The 16,061-nt window shown below is 44.1% G+C and overlaps 1 protein-coding gene across 3 annotated transcripts; it reads left to right on the top strand.

Moving 5' to 3' along the window:
• The first annotated feature begins 1,356 nt into the window (after window positions 1-1,356).
• MFSD14A (major facilitator superfamily domain containing 14A) lies at window positions 1,357-15,791 on the top strand. 3 transcript variants are annotated; one of them, XR_005956453.1, is made up of 13 exons: window positions 1,358-1,584; window positions 6,917-7,012; window positions 8,034-8,096; window positions 8,667-8,794; window positions 9,869-9,983; window positions 11,066-11,284; window positions 11,572-11,685; window positions 12,144-12,215; window positions 12,662-12,774; window positions 12,930-13,027; window positions 13,533-13,696; window positions 14,263-14,556; window positions 15,663-15,791. XR_005956453.1 is itself a non-coding variant. In XM_041483371.1 (12 exons), exons 1-12 carry the CDS (start codon window positions 1,498-1,500, stop codon window positions 14,467-14,469), a joined length of 1,476 nt encoding a protein of 491 aa, XP_041339305.1. In that variant the 5' UTR covers window positions 1,358-1,497; the 3' UTR covers window positions 14,470-15,590. The 3 variants fall into 3 exon arrangements, 2 of the variants coding, with proteins under 2 accessions (XP_041339306.1, XP_041339305.1); XM_041483371.1 differs by lacking the exon at window positions 15,663-15,791 and having other exon boundaries at window positions 14,263-15,590; XM_041483372.1 differs by lacking the exons at window positions 6,917-7,012; window positions 15,663-15,791 and having other exon boundaries at window positions 1,357-1,584; window positions 14,263-15,590.
• Window positions 15,792-16,061: the final 270 nt, after the last annotated feature.

The following is a 16,061-nucleotide window of genomic DNA, read 5'->3' as shown; positions in this document are numbered from 1 at the left end:
TCTTGTCAGCGTAGTTACTAAATTACTTTGCTGACATTGTAGTTGTGTTGGCTTTTTACATTAATCCCTTACATGTCACCTACATGCCTGTGTGTGACTTTCCCACCAAAATCTAACAGCAGTCTGAGGAATAGAGTTGAAACTATGCCAGCATTTTTGGACCCCTCTCCTTTTCAAGTAGAACTGGGACAGAATTGTCAAATACTTCATGTGACACCCTGATACTTGTAACAAATGACTGATAATAGCAAACATCCCAGACCCGCTAGACGCACTCTTGCTTTCATGAGCTGGAGTCGGCTTGTCTTTGTCTAGATCCGTTGGTCTGAGTAGGGCTGAGCATCGGCAAGTTCTAAATTCCTTAAAAGGTGCATTATGATGAGATAAGAAGCGTTTAATCTTGAGGCTGAGGGTTTAACCTAAGCCCACACGGTTTTAAGTGGTGAGTGATTGACACCCGTTTGGTAACAGGTGCTGGTCTGCACCTCAGGGATAACTTCCACTCTTGGTAGGGACAAAAAGCTGTTCCTATGTAGCTGAGGTTTTGGGGGAAACGGGGATGTCACAGGAGCTGGGGAGATGGAGATAAGCAGCAAGAGGGCTGAAGGACAGAGGATTAAGAACATAGAGAACAGACCGATACATGGATACAGCCATGGAGACTTGTGTCTGTATCATGCCTGTAATGCACAGACAGTTGTTGCTCCTCAGTGATGCCAGACATCAACAGCGGATGAAGTTGTAAGCCACAGAAAACCTAATAATGCCGGCAACGTGTTACTAAAAGATTTTCTCCACTAATTGGCATGCTACAATGGGGAAGCTGATCCCTGTTATCTTGTTACTTGCAGACGTTGTGGTAAATCAGAACCTGCCCGTTTGAAGGTCTTAGAGCTTTCCTAAGCTAAGTTTAAAATCTGTCTCCAAGCTGGATCGTTAGGGTGGATTATATCTGTGTACTCTGGCTCTAGAAATGTCAGGTATATCCTGTACTGTCTTCCTTTGGTCCTTTTCCCCGGGCGCCTCAGCAGCTCCAGGAGGGAGGAAGCGGGGCCGGGTGTTTCGATTCGGGAGGGACGGGTGATGCTTGCGGGGCCATTGGAGAACCTGAGGCTCCCGCGGGGCCGCGCTCGGTGCCTTAGCCCGTGGCGTTGTCAGGCTGGGGGTGCCGGGCGGCGGAGGCTGTGGGGGCCGCCCAAAGGCGCCGTTCTCCCGGCGCGGCCCGCGCTTCCCGGTGCCGGCGCCTGCTGCCCGCGTTCCCAGCGGCGCTGTCCCGGCGCGGGCAGGGCTGGGGGGGCGCCCCGCACACGTGAGCGGCGCGCGGCCAATGGCGCGATCGCGTGATGCGCAGCGCCGGCTGCGCGCGCGGTGGGGCTGCGCAAGATGGCGGCGGGCGCGTGAGGGGTGGCGGCGGCCGCGCCGGAGGGACGGAGGGAGCCGAGGCCCGAAGGGAGCCGGGAGGGGCCGCTGGTGCCGCCCCCGAGGTGCGATGGTAAAATGACCCAGGCGGGGAAGAAGAAGAAGCGCGCCGTGAACCGTAGTATCATGCTGGCCAAGAAGATCATCATTAAGGACGGCGGGACGGTGAGGCCGGGGGCGCAGGACGGCCCGGGGGATGGCTGGCGGCGGCGGCGGGGGGCCCCAGGCTCTGTGGCGGTACGGGGGCCGGCCCCGGACGGGCAGGGCCCGGATCCGCGGGGGTCGGTGGGCCCGCGGGCCTCGGGCGGCCGCGCCTGTGCCGATCGCGGTGCCCTCACGGCCGCCGCAGCCCCGCTGGCCGCGCTCGGCAGCCCGGGCCGGTGTCCGCGGGGCGGCTGCCGGAGAGCACCTGTGAGCGTGTCAGGCTGCTTTGCTCCGCCCGTAAACGCGGTTTGCTCCTCGTGTGGGCCGGGTTTTGGGTCGCGGGAGCGAGTGCGGCCTCCGGCGCTGGGCCTGGGGCACGGCGGGTCGTTAGGGCCGCCCGAGGTGAGCGGAGCATGTCCGAGCCCACCCTCGCCGAGCGTGGCTCCCGTGAGCGGCGGCTGCGGGGGCAGCGCAGGGCCGCGGAGCGCGGGCAGGGCCGCGGAGCGGGTGCGGGGCTGCCGGCGGGGACAGGGAGCGCTGTCCCCGCGGTGCCCGTGGTCAGACAGAACGGGCCCGAGAGGGGGACAGACGTCAGCGCCTGAGCAGTTCCGCAAAGGGCGCCTGGGAGAAAGGTTTTGCGGTTCTTCCCACTCTTTTGCTTTCTCGTAAACACATAAATTCAAAAAAGAAAGGAAGTTGTTAAGTGTTTTGGCTGCTGGAGCTTGGAGTCGGTTTGGGTGTGGTTTTTGGTTGTTTTTTTTTTTTTTTTCCTTGTATTGATAAGTGCCATTACTTCCAATGTATCATTGCCCCTGGATGTTTTCTACTGTGTAACTCGATGTGCCCTGTTCTAAATACAGTGCCTTTATTTCAAATAAAGAGACATCTTGACAGACTAAATTGCTGATGGCCCTTCAGTTTGTCTTTTTGGAACAATAACAGAAGAGACGGGTGTGAGAGTCACTATACTTGTTCATCGAAGTGGCCAACTGGCTGGATTACTGAAGTGTTAGGAAGCAAAATGAATTCTGGTATTGGTTGTTGGTGTTTTCCAGGATGTGTTTCTGCTGTTTGTAGAGATAGAAATGTATGAGATTATCTTGTACAAATGTTAAATGCAAGTATTTTAGATTGAGTAGTAAGTGTTGTTACTCTGGGGACATGGTGCTTCATAATTTCTCTCTGGAGTATCATTGTTTAAGATACAGTGTGTTTCCAAGCATCCCTAACCTCTCAACTTTAACTTCCTTTTGCCAAGAGAGGAGAAAGTATGTTACAGTAACTGCATTCCAAGATACTTTTAGTGCATCATTCCGTGCCTGCCACCAGTTTCAAAAGCTGAGTGCCAGCTCCCGTGAGTTCTGTATTAATTTAATTCTTGGAAATCACATAAAAATGAGCCATAAACAATAGATGAAGGTATGTAGATTGTTATTTGGCAACACAAAATTCCACTTGTGATACTTTCTGCCTTCAAATAAATATTTGGGAAATTATTTGTTTTAATACATATTTTTAAGTTATGAAGTTTGATATAAGAGTGTTCTTTATAACAACAGCAGAAGCTTCATGCATGGAATTTTTTAATATTTGCTGGAATGTTAAGTTGGCCTTCAGTGCTCAGTGTCCTCATCTGCTTCATTCGTTACCCAGCATGGTGTGTGACATTGTGGGAATCAGGTACCTGAAAATGGCCCCCATGTCTTCAGTGTTTCCCACAGTAATTAATCAAGCATATTTGTGCAAACTTTCCAGCCTGATTGGTTTATTTTGGAGCTGTTTGAAATCAGAAAAAATTGTGTGAGCCAGAATGAATGTACAGATGGTTAATGAGGCAGTAGCACAGGCAGAAAGAGTTTTTGATAGGGGAAAAAAAAAAACCACAACCAAAAAAACCCCCAAACAAGCAAAAAGGAAAACCCACTCATTGTTTCTGCAAAGCCTCTCTTCCCACTGCGCTTTCTGCTGGGTCTCCTTGACAAGACAGTGGGTGGTGCAGGAACTTGGGTTGGTCCTTGATGGCATTTTTGTGTTTTTCTATTTGCAGCTTTAGTAGCTGTATCACAGAAAGAATGTGTAATGGTGTGTTGTACTCAAGTGTGTGTTGTCAGGTTTCACCAAAGGAGAGGCAGCAACACCAGTGATGTGGTTTCATAGAATCACAAATGGTTTGGGTTGGAATAGACTTTAAAGACCATTTATTTCCAACCCCCCTGCCATGGGCAAGGACACCTCCCATACACCAGGTTCCTCAAAATCCCATCTAGCCTGCTGCTGAACACGTCCGGGGTGGGGCAGCCACAACTTCTGTTTCAACACTTCCTTTTTCCCAGCAATTTTAATTTTTCCTTCCTTTATGTATTCATCTTATGTACAATGATGCATTTTTGAAGCAGTCATGAAATGAACTAGAGATTAGAACTTCACTGGGTGCTTTTTTCCATTCCAGCAGAGGAGCAACAGCTGTGGTCTTACACACGATATCTTTGTTGCTTTGATAGTTTTGCTGTTGTTGTCAGGTGTGTGTTCTTAGGCTTGCCTGGCATGTACACTTTTTATCACTGGCATGACTGACAGTACAAAGTGTTTGATTAAAGGTGTCTTCTCTATAACCAGAGGAAAAGGCTTCTTGGAGCCCTGTTTGTGCAGCGGGTTTAGCCAGGCACAAATGCGCTCTGCTCTGGCTGCTGGTAGCAGAGGAGGGTTGCTGTTACTGTGATTGGAGCATCTCAGTTGCAGCTTGTTCACACAAGGCCTCTGTATCTTTTCTTTCCAGGTCTGGGGCCTTCTGCTTCAGTTGCACTTAGGCCATTGCACTGCACTGCATTAGCCCATTAGGAAAGCACAGGGGGCAGGTTTGTAGGGTACAGCAGGGCTGGACACCCAGCACCTGCACTGCATCTGTGGGCTCCGAGAGTGTGTCAGGCTGGCACTGAAACCTTGTGGACTGAATGCTTGTAATGTGTCTTAATACACTGCGGTGTAACTGCTTATCCTCCCCTTGCTCTCTCGCCTCAGAAGCATCTTTGCTACTTAATAGTTGCCACCACCTTTAAAAGTTACTATAGAGGTGATCTAAATGTGACTAAATTACTTTTATAATTTTTCTTTTTTCTGTAGATAAGAAAAAATAACAGTACCTATGATAAGTGAGTACTAACAACAAGAAAGCAGGGAAGTTGCACCATAGTGATCTAAATGTCACTTCTGCTTGTTTTTGTCGGCGTGTTGGAAAGCTCTGTTGGTGTTGCTTACAGCTGGGTGACGTGGCAGAGGGCAGCAGTGACCCACCTGAGGCCGCTGAAGTCAGCAGCAGTTCCCCTGTGCAGAACAGCACTGCTGTCGTGCTGCTGTTTCGCTTTGTGCAGGTGGTCTTGGAGCTGCCCAGAGCTGGATGAAGGCAGCACGGCCACAGATGGCCTTGGAGTCACTCGTGTTTGCTGTGAATGGAGGTGCTGTTGCCCCCATGCTGGGAGGCGTGGGATGGTTTGTGACATCTCCCTGTCTGTCAGGCCTCAGGGGGTCACAAGCCAGCAATGTGACAGGAATCTGGGGGCTATCGGAGTGACCCTGATTACATGAGACTGAGTCAAACAGCTAACAGTGATACTTGCAGTTTGTGCAGAGCTGGATAAATTTTTAACCCAAAGCTAAAATAAGGCTTGTGGGTGGAAAGGGAAAGGAATTGTGGGAAGAGAGGATAATTATAGCCACTCTCTGTACCTACAAAGACTGTTAATTTACATCCTTGGGAGAGTGGGCAGAAAAAATATCAGAAATATCAGTATGGTATGTCTGTATTTACTGAAGAGGGCTTGGGAAAGAAAAATAGCACAGGGCTGAGGTACTTTGGTATTTCACCTTTTTACAGACTGTTATGGCTACTTTTGAAAAGTATGATCTTATTTAGCAATAGGAGTGAGTAGGCAGTGAGGTTTTCTGTATTTATTTCCTACATTTGTTCAGTAAGATTTTTTTTTTCCTGTGTTGGAAATATTGGAATCTGGAAAGAAAAGCTGGGGCACAAATCTCCTAATAAAAGAACGACTCCAGTATTACCTAACTGCAAGTTAAGATTGTGTAGTATTTGAGGCTGGAAGGCAGCTCCAACATCACTAATCCAACTGCCCCAGTCTCTTACCCCAGACAGGGTCAGCTGGAGCAGTTTGCTCAGGGCTGTGTCTAGTGGGGTTTGGAGGCTGGCAACTCCACACTTCACTGAGCAGCCTTTTTCAGAAAGGGTTGCTTTTTTGAGCTTCAGGTATAATTTCTTGTATTTCAGTATGTGCCTGCGGTCCTGTCACTGACACCTCTGAGGAGAGTCTGGCTCTTGTATTTACTCCTCCATCAGCTACTTACACACACTGATAAAATCCCAGTGAGCCTTCTTGGGAAGCATCTGAGGTCCTTAGCCTGTGTGTGTGCTCAGTGTAAATGCCACGTCTGATCACATCAGGGCCACTCTGTTAGTAACTCACCTTTGCACAAAACCAGCAAAGCAGATGTTAAGGCAGCACTTCTAAGTTGAAAGAACACATATGAAATTTCTGAGGAGTTATTCATACAGCTTTCATGAGAATAATTAGTGAACCCTATCCTTAATTTGCAAATGTTGAACTGTGGCATGTTGTTTGACAGCATTTACAGAGTCTACGAGATGAACAGGTTTTGCCACCCATTCTCTTTTTGTTCTCTTCAAAAGCTGCTTCTGATTCTGCCAAATCACTGGGAATTTCAAGTTCCTTTTGTCAAATTTTTTATCTGCATTTCTTCCTGCATTTGAAGCACACTGTAGCTAATAGGCCTGCACTCAGTATTTGAGAAGTGATCAGTGCTGTTCCTGAAATTTGCTTCTGGTGTTAGTTATTTTAGTTTCTTTCCTGATTTAGAGGTATGTTTTGTATGGAGCAGTGGTGCCTTTTAGTAACAGAAGAGCTGTTTGGTAGGCCAGGTAGTGAGAATTGGGGATAGCTGAGTGTGAGCACTGCACGGAAACTTTGTTCCATGCGGCTTTGTGTACACTTAAGCACTTTTCTCAAGGAAAACTAACTAGTTCTCTGAAGTAGAGTCTCTTTTCCCTGTAGCGTCCTTGTTTCCCAGACTGGCAGATTAAGTGGTTTATTTTTTGAGATGGCAGTGAAGGATTCTGGAGAGTAAGAGTAGGACACTTCAGGACATTAGCATCAAAGGGTTAAAAAAAGGAGTTTCATTCCATATCAGTTAGTTGGGTAACTATTCCCAAGTTTTGAGTCCTGTTTCATTATTAATTGTTCTGTTTATAGGGTTCAGATGCATTTCTCATGACTGATAAATGATCAGATGTTTCAATCACCTGTCTTTTCTCCTATTTCAGCCTCAAGGAATAGGTTCACCCAGTGTCTACCATGCTGTTATCGTTATCTTCTTGGAGTTTTTTGCTTGGGGACTCCTGACAGCTCCCACTTTAGTGGTAGGTGATCCTCAGGAGCTTTTTCTCACTGTATGGGAGCTGGGACAATTACTGCAAAGGCACTGCGCATCTTCTAAATTACATTAAATAAAAATTACATATCACTGAGCTGCTCTGTTGTGCAAGTGAAAAGTTCTATATTTTTAGATGGTATCAAAAATTTCATTTATTTCATTATAGCAGTGTAATGGTGTAGCACAGTGTTTACATGTAAGTCTGCTAACACTCAAGCTTACATGTAAGTAGTTTCTTATTGAAACCAGTAAGGTGGTAATGAAATTATCTTTCCTTTCAAGATGCCATCAAATATTAGCATATTACAAATGTAAGGACAAAAATGTACTTAAATGTGGTAACCAGTTGCACCAGTCTGTTACACCAGTCAAAGCATCCCCATGATTAGTGAAACAGTCATACCAATGTGTTTGTACCAAGGTGCTTTCTCATGTAGTTGGTTGCTTTTAATTTGGATTTAATTTGTGAGTGATGCATGATGACAAATTGAAAGGAGTGAAGGCTTAAAAATCTCCCAAGCCAACTCCACTTCAAAAGCACTCTTGGTGCTGCTCTGAAAGCTCATGTTACCTATCAGCAGTGTCTTGGGTATGAACTGCACATTGCCACTGAATGGAATCCCTCGCATCTAAACACAAATCAAACTGAGACAGCTGCATTTCTGGATTCTGCTCACCAAACTGAGAGCCACTTCAGGATGGTGACATCTCTCCTCTGTCTCCTCCCAGTCCCTAACAGATGACACAGTAGCATTTGGAGAATCTGGTCAGAGATAATTTTCTAGGTTCTTTGTGGTTTATTTATATTTCAGGCACTGCAATCTCAAAATGCCTTCCATGCAAATTAAAGATTAGTCACATTATTTGTGGTTCGCCCTTTTTTCTTCTATTTTTTCCTCTGTATTCTATGAAAATAAAAACTGCTGTGCGTTATAAAGTTGGATGTATCATGAGCAAAATTTGTAGTTCATATTGTGTAAATGACTGTATTCATATTTCCTCTCCAGGTTTTGCATGAAACCTTCCCGAAACATACATTTCTAATGAATGGTCTAATTCAAGGAGTAAAGGTAAGTTGACAGAAGATAATCATAAGTACAATTTGAAGTGAATGGTAGGAGGAATGTAGTAATAACTGCCAACTGAAAGAAACAGTCAAGAGGTTTTTCAATATGGCTTTCACAGGATGAATAAAATGGGAATAAATTACTGCTGAAAGTCAAATGTGCATCTTTTTACTTTTAGTAAGGTATTGCTTGGTATGTATCTACTGTTTGGGTTCAGCAAATAAAAAGGTAGTTCCTTAATCCCAAATGACGATATGGTGCTGAAAGTGGATAATTTTTCACTTGGAGTTTGTTGCTCCAGTAGACTATAAAGCACAGTTCATGAAACTGCTTGTATGACTGGCTCATCTGCATTTTGAATTTTGTGTAGCTCTGAGATAACATATCTCAAGTTTTATGTAGTCAGACATGGGATAGAAGATGAGTGATGCTTGGCCGCATTGCCTTTGGTGCATTGCACTGTAGCCATTGGCTTGAATGAAACCAGAGCACGGGCTGCTCTCAGACTGTGCTGTGGTCAGCTACCACGAGTCTGACCTCTGACTTCTAACTCCAAATGTTCTGTTTCATTAGGGCTTATTGTCGTTCCTCAGTGCCCCACTCATAGGTGCCCTGTCTGACGTGTGGGGACGAAAGTCCTTCTTGCTGCTAACAGTATTTTTCACCTGTGCACCAATACCGCTAATGAAGATCAGCCCATGGTTAGTAAATTGTTTCATGCCAGATTGGCATGAAAAACCTTGTTTTTCAAGGTTGCTATCTAATGCTTGTGTGTGTAGCATCGTTAATAAAATGCTCTTTGTGCTTCATGGAAGGTTGGTTATTTCTGTGCAAAGCTGGGGGTAGAGTCAACCTGAGGCAGCTGCCAGGAGGCCAAAGGCCTTGGTCAGAATTTCAGTAGCTGCTGATTTTGATCTGTATGCTGTAAGCCCTACATCCAGCACATCTGCCAAAGCTGGAGAACGCTGTCCAGTGAGCTGTCTAGGTCTGGATCGTAGCCACAGTTCTCACTCAGCTGTCAGCCAGCAGACGCTGAAATCAAAACCTTACCTAACGTGGGTGCATGAGGTAACCATTTGTAAGGTACAGTGTTGCAGCACTCTTACACTTTTGTTTCTCAAATTCTAAAATCGACCAGCTTTCATGCTGTGTGCACGTTGCTGACCAGTTGACTGGCTGGGACATTGCCCAGGTAGGGCAGGAGTCAGTCAGAGCCCTGGGCTTGCTCCTGCCCCATGCAGTTCCTAGGGTGGAGCAGCAGTGGCACAGCCTGCACTGACACAGGCCAGTGCCGGCTGCTCAGGCAGCTCCGTCAGCCTTTCCCGTTTCCTCTCTGGTCACACAGGCTGCTCATCCCTCTTCAGAAGGAGCTTGTTTTCTAAGTGTACATTAAGGTTTCAAATGGCAAATGCTAGTGTCTATAGCGTACAGATAATGGCTAATGTGGAGGCCTTTCAATGACCAAGTTCTCAAAATACTGAGGTTCCTAATTTCCTTTGGGTCATAGGCCAGTTAAGTTTATTAGCTGAGCACCTCGTTTCTCAGTAGTAGTTAATCACAGCATCTTTTTGTAGATGTTATAAAATCATGCTGCTTGTACTTGGTGCAATATGTGTTACACAGTTCTATCAAGACACAGTCACATTGGCTTTAAGATTATCTCAATAAATTGTCATGATAAGTTGGACAAGGTGATTTACTGTTTAACTGCACTTGGATTGAATAGACTTTTTGTTTCTATTTAGCTTTCTAATCTTTTTTTATCATGTTCTTAGGTGGTACTTCGCTGTAATCTCTGTGTCTGGAGTTTTTGCAGTGACATTTTCTGTAGTTTTCGCATATGTAGCAGACATAACCCAAGAACACGAGAGGAGCATGGCCTATGGTTTGGTATGTATTGTTTGGGCTCTTTTCCCGTGGTATTCAGTACTAAGCCCTTCAGTTTGTAATGCTTTTCAAAGCTGTGTTTTTGTTTCTTCTGTGGCAAGTTGATTTTAATTTGGAGTCAGTTTTTTCTGTTTAATTCTTCCTGTCATCCAGTCTTGTATCTCTTGAATATTCTGCTTCTAAATGAAGCAAAACATAAAAGCTGTCGTGCCTGTCTTAAGGGCTGTTATCAGTCTTAATGATGTAATTTGAGGAGTTATAGTTATTCCTGAATTGTTGCCCACTCTGTCATTGTTTCAGAAATCTCACATTTTGTTCTGGAACTGCCGTTGTGTGATACTTGACTGCCCATGCCTGTGTCTCCAGTCACTCTTCTGAGCTGCAGTTCAGAACAAACATAGCTGAGTTACTTGTCTGTTTTTAGTTCTTACAGCTCACCTCTGTTTCTTTGTTATCTCCTGATACCCTGCCGGGTCCCAGGAGCCTTGACAGCTTCATGTTATAATGGATTAGCAAAATTATTTGTTGTGTTTAAGTTACAGAATCCATTGCCATTCAGCACGAAGAGCTGAAAGCAATGGATATAGAACTAAATACTTTCTTTGTCCTTGTACACATCAGGGATTGTGATATGTTGGGAATGTTCTTTCAGTTTTTAAGTTAATACCTTTCACAAGGCCAGCTGATTAACTGACAACTACTGAGTTGGATTAACCAGCATATTACATTTAATATACCCTTTATGCATGTGCTTTTTTTTAACAGACATTGCCTATTTCACTAATATGAAGATTAAATACAGCTCATTGCTTCCCAAAGGTATCAGCTGAATCTACAGTTAATTAAACCTAATTATGTCAGTACATGCAAGAGTGCTGTGAGCCTGACATTGCTGTCCAGTTATCAGAAAATCTTTCTTAAAAAATTGTGATTGTCTAAAATACACAGCTGCTACCACATAGGAAAAAGGTTACTTTTAATCACTGCATGATTATAATGGTTAGGCTTCTGGAAAGGAGAAAATGTGGGTAATAACACTACTGCCTTGTCTCACTGAAAATCTTACCAGCTGTTATTTTTTTCAGGTTTCAGCAACTTTTGCAGCAAGTTTAGTCACCAGCCCTGCTATCGGTGCCTACCTTGGCCGAGCGTACGGCGACAGCCTGGTGGTGGTGCTGGCTACAGCAATAGCCTTGCTGGACATTTGTTTTATCCTTGTTGCTGTACCGGAATCGCTGCCAGAGAAGATGAGGCCAGCGTCCTGGGGAGCACCCATTTCATGGGAACAGGCTGACCCCTTTGCAGTAAGCTACTTAAATTGGGAAGATTTTGTTATTTGTAGATACTGAGCTTTGGACACAGGGAAGAGACTCAATTTACTTCAGGCTTGCAAGAAAAACCCTTCAATTTCTTCAAGCCTTAACCTTGCTTCACTGGTGATCCATTTGCTGTCATCTTGCTAAACGTACAGAGAATTCTTTGGTGGTGCCGCATAACAACTTCATTAATTGTCAGGCTTTTCAGAGCCCAGCTAGGGATGCTTTTTGGAAATGAAGGTGGAATGTTTTGTAATTCTTTTTTCTTACCGTAGTCCCTGAAGAAAGTCGGCCAGGACTCCATTGTGCTGCTAATCTGCATAACAGTCTTTCTTTCCTACCTCCCAGAGGCAGGCCAATATTCCAGCTTCTTCCTATACCTCAGACAGGTAATGTAACATCTTGCTATGAATTTGAACAAAAGTAAATTTACAGGGCTTAAGAAAGTTTTCAGTATTACTGAACTAATATGGAAAATACAGATAAATCATGTAATTTAGAAGCTCCCAGCAACTGATTTAAGTTCCCTTATTGTTCTGTTTTTCTCTTTCAGACAGAGAAAAAGAGAGTGATGAATGAGCTATAAAACAATTTCTTGTATTTTGTAATTATTTGCATTATTCTTGGACTATGAGGTTCAATATGTTAAATTTGTGTTAATTTTTGAGGGAACAATTTTAATTTTTTTTATTTATGTCCCTTTATTTTCATTTATTTGTTTGATGTAATGGAAAAAAGACAAGGAACTGAATAATACTGGTCTTCTGCATTGTGTGTTCCCTCACTGGGGTTTGTGACATGTCACATGCTTTATGATTAATAATCAAATTGCCTTTTTTTAATATAGATAATGGGATTTTCATCTGAAAGTGTTGCAGCATTTATAGCAGTTCTTGGGATTCTTTCCATTATTGCACAGGTGAGTTATTGCTCTGCGTGTCATTGATTTGACAAGCTGAAAAGAAGGAAGCACTGTGGAGAAGGGAGGACACTGTGGTTCCATAAATGCAACTCAGCTTTTCTGTGTCTGTTTTTTTCTAGCTCTCTAGAAATTGGCTAAGACTCTAACTTGGATGAAAACACTTGACAACAAGTGTTTGGTTCATTAAGGGAAAACTAAATCCTTTGTGCAGCAAAGAAGGGATGATGGTTTAGTCATATAACTTGCTAAATACTGCTTTTTTTTTTTTTTTTGGTAGAGGCAAATACTACTTTTGAAGAACACTAAAATAATGTTTCTGCATATATTTGACATTGAGAATATTTTCAGGTGTTGTTTTTTTTAATTCATTAACTCATCAACTTACTTGTGTTTAACCTTTAAGGATGTTATTTTTCTGACATTTTACTTTTGCCCTCTGTTAGACAATAGTGTTGAGTTTACTGATGCGGTCCATTGGAAATAAGAACACCATCCTGCTGGGCCTGGGGTTCCAAATACTGCAGCTGGCCTGGTACGGCTTTGGGTCAGAGCCATGGTACGCACATTTCACTTTGCTTTGGCTGATGCAGGGTTGGTCTGCATTGCGTCCCTCCTTGAAGGGTGTGAGTGCAGGAGAGCCAGTGCAGCGTCCCTGCGCTCCCAGGGCAGAGCCCCAGCCCCAGAGCAGTCACTGCAGGCTGTGTTTTGCAGGATGATGTGGGCAGCCGGTGCTGTGGCCGCCATGTCCAGCATCACTTTCCCAGCTGTCAGTGCCCTGGTCTCAAGAACTGCTGATGCCGACCAGCAGGGTAGGTTTGCTCCTGGCTCTTGGAATTCTAGTTGAAGAATACTGTGCAGACAGACATGCTGGGCTTAGTGCTTGTCAACCAGGCTGACTCTTGGCAGGGCAGCCCAGATACCTGAGCTTAGGGCACCACATTAAATCCAGGCTGCTTGGAAGTTGCACTGTGTGTGTACCATGTACTTCTACTGCAGAGGGAAAACTCAACAAGGCCTCACAGTAGCAAAACGTTCAGCGAACTCCGGGCACCGTTCCTCACTGTTGCATGCAATGCTCTCTCCTGTGCGAGACAGTGTGCATATCCTGGCCTCTGAACTAGCTTAGCATGGCAGGCACTGCCACTCAAATATGTGATAATGACAAGCTCTTTGTGCCCCTTGTTTACTGACACCCATAGTGCAACACCATTTAGAGCTTTTTCTGCTTGCATTAGTTTCAAGTCAATTAAGGCATTAGAAATAGTTAATTATGTAACTATAGATAGAGAAGAACACATATTTTACTTTTCCCAGGTGTTGTTCAAGGGATGATTACAGGGATTCGAGGACTGTGTAATGGTTTGGGACCAGCGCTTTATGGTTTTATATTCTATATATTTCACGTTGAATTGAATGAACTGCCCATGCCCGAATCATCGTCAGGAGGTAGTGTGGTTGCACAATACCATTTACAACAGGTACGTTTCTTTTGTACTTACTGCTTCCAAAAGAAGTTAGGAAGGGCTCCTGTGCTCATCAGTTCTCCAGTTTGATGCTGTGGTATATTTTGTTAGGCTGACTGTAAATGGAGGGTGTAGAAAGAGGTTTCTAAGTCCCTCTAGAGGAGGGTTGTTTAACTGATCTGTTTAATTGCATGCACTAATTTTCAAACAGCTACAGCTGACAGTCAGAGACAACTGTGGCCCTTGTGAGAAGAATACCTTGAGGGAAGGAGGGACAGATAGCAATAGTGAATGTTTTTGTTTTGTTGTCCTTCTGCCGAGCTTTTTTTTTTTTTTTAAATTGAGATTTTGGGGAATCTCAGCAGGAAGAACTTGCACTAGAAAAGGAAGTTGGCAAGCATTAATAAGAATCATGTGCTCCCTTGTCCTAAATCTTAGGATGTAATGTTCTTTCACATTCCTTCTCAAAGCCTGCACTGTTTTCACTGTGTCAGGCAACAACTCTTGAAAGTGGGTAATTAGCAATTGTAGGCTGTTAAGGTGTGTTGAAAGGCTTGTTAACACTTTGTTGTTGTTTTCAGAACTCCATAATTCCTGGACCCCCATTCTTATTTGGAGCGTGCTCCGTGCTGTTGGCACTACTTGTTGCCTTGTTTATTCCTGAACATACAAACCTAAATGTAAGATCCAGCAACTGGAAGAAACACTGTGGCAGCCATGGCCATCCCCACAGCCCACAAGCTCCTGGTGAAGCTAAAGAACCATTACTGCAAGACACAAATGTATGACAAAAATCCAGGAAGACCGTTTGGACTCTTCTTTCATCAGCAGTCTGGGATACACATTCCAACTTCATCAAACTGTAATTTCTTAAGGTAATCTTAAGAAGCATCTCTCTGCATGAAATCTGTAGGAATTGAAACAGGAGCTTTCTCCAAAGATGTTGCCATTGAACTAAAAACTTACTTGCTTTTATAGACAAACTGTTACATACTTGTCTCTTGCCATGAAATACTGTTACTGCTAGACTTTACATTCTTAGTTCAGAGACAAACAATAGAGTCAAGGCATGAGCATGTGTCCTTCTGTTTCCTTACGGTGGTGAGCTTTAATTCTAGTCATGCTACGTCTCAATGAGACAGACTGGCATCCATGTGGACCCATTTGTTTTAATGTTGTAAAATCTTGGGTCAGCTGATTCAAAGCCTTAATGTAAATGTACTTAAGTAGGGAGGTGAATTGGTATCATTTCTTTTAAAAGTCACATGGCAGATTTTTTTTAAGTTTGTACTAATATAAAAATCACTCGAGCACGCTTGCTGAACAGTAAAAGTTATTTTTATGTAAGTGCATTTACTCTTTCTATTTTTAAAGAAACGGTCGTATCAAACACTTGTTGAAATACAAAGTGGGTGTTTTGGGCCTACAGATTTTAATACTGGCTCTAAACCTCTGCTTTCCTCTGTACCGTTTATTAAACCACTCTATTTCTGCTGTTTGCGTAATCATAAAGGACCTCAAAACTTGAATACACAGACTGAACTCTATAAGCTGATAGCCTTGAATCTGTCGTGTGCTATATAGTGGCCTTTGAGGACTGTCACAAGAACCCTTTTGCATTACAGAACTAAAGTTTTAGTCCTAAATTTTCAGGACCCTTAGTACAGAAGAGAGCTTTATACAATTACTGATGTGAATTTCTCTAAAAGTGTATATTTTTGTGTCCAGTTGTATTATTTAAGTGTTCCTTTGTATAAATTTGTGTATAAAGTATTGTATAGGTTTAAAATGTTTTCATCTTGTGGTTATTGCTTAATGCTTTTTTACCTTTGAACATTCACCATGGTTGACCAAGAGCAGGAAAAAAAAATGTAAATATACTGTTAATAAAGTTGAATATTTTAATGAATTTTTAAATAATTGTGAATGTCTCTTCAAACCTTAAGTGAAGTTCAGTAGTTGCATGTGTGTTATACTTCAGCAGGTGGAAAAAGGCATCTGGAGTAGTGATCCAGCCTGGAGCTTTATGTGTTAGCTAAAGCAGCCCTGAGCACAGTGGAAGGGTCCCTGCTGTCCAGCAGCACAGGCTGCCTGCAGCTGCTCCTTGTTTCCTGGGGACCCCGTGGAGCAGGACGACCAGAGATCCAGGCTCCAAGGAACGAGTCAGTTACACACAGCCAGCCTGGCCAGGGCTGCCCAGGCCCACAGCACGTGTGGTCACTTTGGATTGCAGTGGCCTGGGAGGTGCTGCCACACTCCTGTGACAGCAGCTCCTCTGCACACGACATGAACACAGCACTGGCACCTAAGGACAGCAGGAGAGAGGAGCTCTGCGGGGCTGGGCCCGGGGAACAAAGAGCCACAGAGCAAACTGCAGAGA

The sequence above is a fragment of the Pyrgilauda ruficollis genome, unplaced genomic scaffold, assembly GCF_017590135.1.
Source record: "Pyrgilauda ruficollis isolate IOZ18807 unplaced genomic scaffold, ASM1759013v1 scaffold6, whole genome shotgun sequence".
Taxonomy (NCBI): Eukaryota; Metazoa; Chordata; class Aves; order Passeriformes; family Passeridae; genus Pyrgilauda; species Pyrgilauda ruficollis.
This window is presented reverse-complemented; position numbering and strand designations above follow the sequence as displayed.

Excerpts from the sequence above, each read along its gene's own strand:
- MFSD14A (XM_041483371.1), top strand. The coding sequence starts at position 1,498 with ATGACCCAGGCGGGGAAGAAGAAGAAGCGCGCCGTGAACCGTAGTATC. Across the intron at positions 7,013-8,033 it reads TGACAGCTCCCACTTTAGTG|GTTTTGCATGAAACCTTCCC; the intron begins GTAGGTGATCCT and ends TTTCCTCTCCAG. Across the intron at positions 11,686-12,143 it reads TCTTCCTATACCTCAGACAG|ATAATGGGATTTTCATCTGA; the intron begins GTAATGTAACAT and ends TTTTTAATATAG.